Genomic DNA, 7685 nt, shown 5'->3' on the forward strand with positions numbered 1-7685 from the left:
ATGGCCACAGGAGAGCACACCCCTGATAACCCTCTGCTCAGAGACAAAAGGAGGCAAGACCTCCAAGAGATGCTGAGAGAAGTGGGCCTGGATGTTGAGTACTGGTTACCCAAGCTGCAGGAACACCTGGGTGTGACCTGTGCCCAGGCCTTACAACACCTAGACAAAAACAACCTCAAGAAGCTGAAATCCCAGACACAACATCCATGGGAGAAAAGAGCCCTGGCGAAGCTGCTTAACCGGTCACACTCAAAAAGTCTTTCAGCGTTACAGGAGTCTCAGGTGGAAAGGGCAAAGAGAAAGCAGAAGCAGGCAGAACAGGCACTGCAGGAGCTGAGGGACTTGCTGACAGAAGGGAAGAAGAGACAGGAAGAGGCAGTGAGGACAAGAGAAGCAGAGCTGAGGCAAGCGATGGACATCCCTGAAGAGTACTGGCCATCCCCTTAAGAGCCTCTAAGGGAAGTCATGGAAAACCTGCAGAGACAACTCAACCTCATGGAGTGGACACTGTGCCACAGGCAAAACCTTCCAGATAGAGATGTGGTGAGATGGGCATCTGGAAGCCTGGCCCTCCAGGGAATTTACAAAGCCAGCCACCAAAGGGGCCTGACAGAGAAGAGAGAGGAGTTGCTCAGTGTCCCCAAAGAGTTCTTACTTTCAGGTCCTCAGCAAGGAACACAAATGAAAACAAAGGAATTCACATCTCCTCAGGCTGAATTCATGTTTACCCAGATGGTAGAGAAGCTGGGCTTTAGTTTAACTACTTCGGCCAAGGACAGAAATTGGGGGTTTAGTCTAGAAGCTGGTTTGGATCACAGCAAACATCCAGAATCCAAGGAAACCCAACAATCAAGTTCTGAGCATTCTTATTTCTGCTCAACCAAGTTCAGCTACATCCCCCTGGCCTCCTGCCACTTTCCCACTGATCAGCTCCAGTTATCCAAGCCTGCTGTCCAGGAATTGAAATGCATTGAAGACCTTCTGAGTCAGACAACAAACCCAGACAGATTCTCCTTGCTGAGGCACAGGATCGTAAACTTCTTCCACAGGTTTGGCTCTCATGTTAACCAAGGCCCTCTGCACCTGGGAGGAATCTACTGGTGGAAAGCCATTTCAGAGGGTTATTGCACGGAGCAGTTGGCAGAAGTGAGGCAGCAGTCTGCAGAGGCCCTGGACATTTTCATAAGGGACAGCTACAGTGGCTTTGGAGTGAAAGTTGCTGCAGGTGTGAATGTTTCAGACTCTCATTCGAAGACAGCCACTCAGACCAAAACTTCCCAAAACTTCCAAACCAAGGTCCAATTATCTGTGGCCCAAACAGGTGGCCCACCAGAAGCAGATGGCCTTGTCCAGTGGAAAGCTGGCCTCATTGCCAGCAATCAAACCTGGTGTGTCATTGACCGCAGGCTTCAGTTGGTGCCAGTTTGGGACATTATCCTCTCTAGCCACAGAAGAAATTTTAAGGATCCTCTTCAGGTGGCTAACTTCCTGAAAGACAGCTACACTACTCTGACTAGCATCACTGCCCAGATCCAGGATGGGGAAGAGTTACTGAGTGCTGGGAAGGAGGCCAGGGTTTTTCTAGAGGATGTAAAATCTTGGGAGGTATCTGATCCTGAGGAGCAACTTAAAAAACTGATAAATTTCATGAAAATGTTGAGTCAAAAACTAAAAAGTTATGACACTTGGATTAATATATGTCTCACAGATTGGAGTCTGCAGAATTTTCTAGTAAACACTGTCAACTTTTGCAAAAAGTCTTCCATTTATAAAACTAAATGTATTAAATCTCATTTGCGCAGCCTTCTGGATCCTCACATTTGCAGAGTGACAAACTTTCCTCAGGCTCACTTCATCATGCAGTGGATCTTCCAGCCAGATTCAGAGCAAGAGCAGGTGAATATTTACCAATTTTCTCAATTAATTGAGATCTTAAAAGAAACCCAGAATGACCTCATTTACTGGGGACTCAGTAAAGGTCAAATCTGAGTCCCCAGAAACAGTGGAGGAAGCTCAAAGAAAGTCCACTTATAAGGTCAGCTTGGCTCTCAGCTGCTTCTTGAATTATCTCCAAAAAACAGAGCAGACAGACACACAACTCTTGCTACTTTCCATTGCAGCTGCTGCAGGATATCATGTGATAAACAATACTTTTCAGAGTCTCTTGGGGTGTGATGAGTTAAGCTTCCTACTGGATGAAATGCAAAACCGCCCAAAATAAATACCAGGAGCTTAAGAATATTTGGAGCTATAGGGCTCAGGCATTCCTGGTTCTCACAGGTCTGACAGCCACAGTTGGAGACACAGCTATTTCTTCAGAAGAGAAAACACAACACATGTCATTAATGAGACATCACATGGGACAATCATTGTCCAAAGAAGTTGCACATGTCCTCACCAAACTTGGAGCAGATCACAATTGGGAAAACCTAGAGAAAGACTTGAGATTGCTCATTAATGGGGATTATGAAGAAGTCACCATCTCTTCTTTGCAAATGGAAGAGGTGAGCAAGCAAAGTCTCTTCTATGGAAAGAAACAGCCCCATGAACCACATGACAATGAAAATAACAAATGGGAGATGATAAAAAATGGAGCCTTCCTAGACTTACTCCAGCGTCTAGGTCTAGAACATTACTACCCCAAAAAATTGAGCAAAGTTGATTTCCATCTGATCTATAAGACTTCTGTGTACAACACCCAGCCTAGCTCTGAACAGGAGCTTCCCTTCTATTTCCTGCAGAAACTACTGATGATGGATTATGAGCTGAGATACCTAGTCTTCAAAGATGATAGAAACACAGAACACCAAGTACATCCAAATGCTTCAGATCAGGAAGATGAGGCTTTTGATCCATATGAAAACTTTTTTGAAGACAGTGATAGTCCCACTAAATCTTCATCCACTAAGCCTAGCCCCCACATTCACCCAATGGATATTCAGATGACAATTTTTCACTGTGCAGATAATTTTGCCAGACAATATATTTCGGCTAAACTTTCCACTTGTCAGTTTGCCCTCCCCCTTTTGGTGCCTAATCCCTGTACTTCTCAGATTGAATTCTCTCTCTGGTCTCTCCGTCAAATTACAAGAAGTTGGCAGGAAGCAAGGAAATCACCAAAAGGGAAGAACCATTATAAGAATCAGCAGATGTGTTGTGTCTCTACCTCAATTGTGTCCTTCGTAAGAGTTGGAAATGGCCTCTCTGCTTCTAAATCTCAGATTATGAACTGTCTTCTCAGTAAATGGAAACATGATGTGTTTTTTCACCGACACTGCAGAGGAAGCAGGAAAGATTGCCTCTTGATGGGGGGTGTGGTAGAAATCTATTGGTTCTGTCCAGGAGGGGAAGATAAGGACAGATTTGACAACTGTGTGACCTTCACCAATCTTCATGGACATGCAAAAGAACATAAGCAGCAGCTCAGCTTCCTGAAGGTGGTGTCTACTGTCATTGTGGTCCTCACGTCAGCCTCCGATGACAATGAAGGAAACCGAAAAATTGTCTGTAACTTGTGGCAGTCATTGAAGCCATTGATCTGCTTGCTCGATGACAAAGAAGCAACCATGACCAATATTTCTGGCCAAAGAATGAGAATGGGTATCAAGAATAGAAATGAGGCAGAATTAACAGAGGAACTCACAACTACAATCAGACATTTGCTAGAACTCTCAGATACTGCTCTCAGCTTGGAGGACTGTTCCCAGATTGCTCACCAGCAAGGATTTCTTATTGATGAAGACCAGAGAGACTGCAAGGAAGCCAAAGAAAAGGCACAGGCTCTAATGGCCTTCCTGGGGAAAATGAAATTATCTCAGAATAAGGAAAAATTACTACCCCTTCAGGGACAACTGTGGCACCATTAGTGTAAGAAGGATAAAGAACTCTATCATCTTAGAGAAAAGGGAAATCAGAGCATTGAACAACACAAGAGTGAGATTGAGACAGATAAACAAATAATACGGCATGAACAGTTGGCCAGAGCCCTTCCTCTCAATGATTTAATGCAATCTGTCCTTCAGTTTCTCCAAGAGCATCCAGAAATTCACACCAAACTGTACTTCTTGCAGTGGCTGAGTGTATTTTTGGACAGCCTGACTGCAGGACACTTGGAAGAACTGCATGAGAAGCAAAAATATTGGTGGTCACTGGTTCAAACAGTAAAGCAAAAGGCACCTAATAGTAACTCCCTGATATGCCTGCAAAGTGAGATAGAAGCCATTTCCACAGAGATTAGTGACTGTACTTTGGGAATTGAGCAACTTCTCAGAGAAGTTGGTCAGATTTATGAAGCTCTGGAAGAAGCTTCCTCCATAAAAAAGATTTTTTTCTCGCTTCCCCAAATTGCTGCAGACCTGATGATATCTGGTGTTCCCATTGAGCTGATGGATGGGGATGCAGCATATGTGCCTCTAACACAGGTGGCAGCTATTTTTGACAAGGTCTCTGAGAAACTTGGAGACAAACGGCTATTTGTTCTTTCTATCCTTGGCTTGCAGAGCTCAGGGAAATCTACCCTGCTGAATGCCCTTTTTGGGCTTTGGTTCACTGTTAGTGCAGGCAAATGTACCCAAGAGGCCTACATGCAGCTCCTCAAGGTGGAGGAGACATTCACGGAGGAACTTGGCTTTGATTTTGTGTTTGCTGTGGACACAGAAGGACTTCGGGCACCAGAACACAGCAACAAATCCCAAGATAGGGACAATGAGTTGGCAACCTTTGTCATTGGACTTGCAAACTTGACTCTGATCAATATTTTTGGGGAGAATCCATCAGAGATGCAAGATATCCTACAAATAGTTGTCCAAGCCTTTCTGAGAATGAAACAAGTAAAAATCTTTCCAAGTTGCCTCTTTGTCCATCAGAATGTGGGGGAAGCTACAGCTACGGACCAAACTATGGATGGACGAAGACGGCTAGAGAAGAAACTAGATGAAATGGCAGCAATATCTGCTGAACAAGAACAGTGCTTAGACGTGACCTGCTTCAATGATGTCATTAGGTTTGATGTCAATACTCACGTCTGCTACTTTGCTCACCTCTGGGATGGCAACCCCCCAATGGCCCCTCCCAATCCTCACTACAGCCACAATGTACAGCAACTGAAAAGTAGAATTCTTATGACTGCCACACAGGAATCCAGGGGAAACATCATGAAGATATCAGATGTAAAATCCCGAGTTCAAGATTTGTGGAGAGGCTTGATAAATGAGAACTTTATTTTCAGTTTCAGGAACACCCAAGAAGTCATGGCCATGAACAAACTGGAAACCATGTATAACCACTGGACCTGGGAGCTGAGGAGTCACGTGCTGGGCTTGCAGAACCAGCTGATCAACCAGATTCAGAATGGAAAAATCCAGACACTTGAAGTGAGCACATTTGAGGTTCTAGTTACAGAAAAATCTGAAGTTGTCAAGCAAGAACTTGAAAAATATTTTAATGAAGACCCATGTAGCAAAATACTGATTCAATGGAAAGCAAACTTTGAAAATAAGCTAATAGTCCTTAAAGAAAAGCTTATTTCAGATAGCAAAAGACAAGCCAATGAACTCATTAGTTTTAAAAACAAAAGTCAAGAAAGGCTGAATAAGAAAAAGACAGATTATGAAAAAGAATTATTGGAAAAAAGCCGGAAGTTGGCTTTAACTGTAAAGGGCAAAGAATTGAGTGAGGAAGAGTTACATGAGAAATTCAATCAACTTTGGAAAAACTGGGTCTGTGATGTATCTGCAACTCTGCCACAAGTCACAGAGCCTGACACTGATTTGAATTCTGAAAACATCCTTTGGGAGTATTTCAAAAACAAGACGAATGTTGTGGGCATACTGACGAGAAATTCTGCAGAGAAGTTTCAAATCAATTATGATAAACATATCAAAGTGAATAAGAAACATAACCGTATCCCAATGACATTAACAGTCTTTGAGAAAGAGTTCATTAATATGACTACTGACTACATTGTTTCAAGATTTAATAAAATTATTAACAACATGTAGAAGCAACAGTGTGGTTACAATCCAAATTATTTCCATGAGATTCTAAAGACAATAGAAGAGGAAGTGAAATCTGCATCTACTCAGAAAAGATACACATTTACAAACACATTTATCATTGACTTATGTGTGTGTTTATTTCAAAGAGCAAGAGAGAATTTTAAGGAAATGCACATGGCATTCAAGAGAGCAAATGATCCTGTAAACTACCTAGAAAGTAAGAAAGATGATTTCTTCATGAGTTTTAAGATCTCCTGTCAAGGAGCAACCTCCATCAAAACATTTGTTGATGTTCTGTGGTATAAGCTCACTCCTGCAATCTCCACTACTATATGGGAGGACATGACCATTAAAATTGCGGTGAACATGCGAGCTACCTGCCCTGCATTCAATGGAAACAGGACTAACCTGGAGAAACACATTCTCATCTCCCTGGCAGAAGAAGAAAACTTTGATAATTACTGGGAATACCTTCATAATTCAGAATCGTTTTTTAGGAGTTACATCAAAAATCATATTAAAAGATATTGTTCAGACAATGGAGGTGAAAAAATGAAGACTTCTTTTGAAAAAAGCTTAATTGATATCCAGAATACCATCCTCTCTGACATCCATGAATCCACATCAGTAGCTAAAGATAAAAGCAGCACTGCTTCTGGGTGGTTGGATTTATTCTGTGATTGCCTGGGGTGCAACTTGATCTTTCCACGAAGGGACTTGATAAGCATTGAACACCAGGAGATAAAACATACTGAATTTCTTAAAGAAGCCATAAGTGCAGCTTTGGATCTCACAATGAAGAAAATAGAACAGCATTATTCAAGTAAGCCTATAGAAGCAATGGTTTCTAAAATTGAGAAAATGCTCTCTGAACATCTCTGTGGCTGCTGGAAACAGTGTCCCAGCTGTGGAGCAATTTGTACAAACACAATTCCTACACATGAAGGAGACCATAGTGTTCCCTTCCACCGTCCTCAGGCTGTCAATCGGGAGGAATGGTATGAAACAGATGATTTTGTCATTGATTGCTGTACTAGTTTGGTTGCAAGTGATTGTTTGTTGGTTTTGAGGGATGGCAGGAATTTCCCATTTAAGAACTATCGACAAGCAGGAGGGGATTATGCCATGTGGAGCATCACCCCGGATACCTCCATCCAGCTATACTGGAAATGGTTTGTCTCTCATTTCAGATCAAATCTAGAAGAAAAATATCAGAAAAAATTTGCAGGTAAAGGTAAAATCCCTAATGCATGGGCCAAAATCACAAAGCAAGACGTGCTTGAAGACTTGAAAAAACAATAATACTCAGTGACCATAAAAGAGCCCCAGTGTCTGAAGGAAAGAGGCAGTGTACCTGAACAATCCAAAAACAACTACTCATTATAATTAGAACCTTCATCATTTCCATGTTTAAAATGATATGTGTAAAAATCAATTAACACATTAAGAGATGAAAATTTCCAGTAAAAGGACTTCATTTCTCTCTGCTTCAATACCTCTAGTTTAAAAACAACTTACTAAAATTTGTTAATATATGATGAAATCAAATAACATTCATTTTAGAAACCTATTCTGTATTTTAAACTATTGTTCTAGATATTGCTTTTTTATTTTAAAATATTTAAGTATCAGAGAAAGTCATTTTAACAGAGAAAAATCAAAATCATTTCAGGCTGTAACAAATTTCTA

General features: G+C 41.7%; 1 protein-coding gene across 1 annotated transcript; it reads left to right on the forward strand.

Moving 5' to 3' along the window:
* LOC129008905 (interferon-induced very large GTPase 1-like) lies at positions 1-7374 on the forward strand. Its single transcript, XM_054441383.2, is given in 3 exon segments — positions 1-1959; positions 1961-2206; positions 2208-7374. Coding segments are annotated over 3 exon segments (7296 nt in total). The 3' UTR covers positions 7299-7374.
* Positions 7375-7685: the final 311 nt, after the last annotated feature.

The sequence above is a fragment of the Pongo pygmaeus genome, chromosome 9 (assembly GCF_028885625.2).
Source record: "Pongo pygmaeus isolate AG05252 chromosome 9, NHGRI_mPonPyg2-v2.0_pri, whole genome shotgun sequence".
Taxonomy (NCBI): Eukaryota; Metazoa; Chordata; class Mammalia; order Primates; family Hominidae; genus Pongo; species Pongo pygmaeus.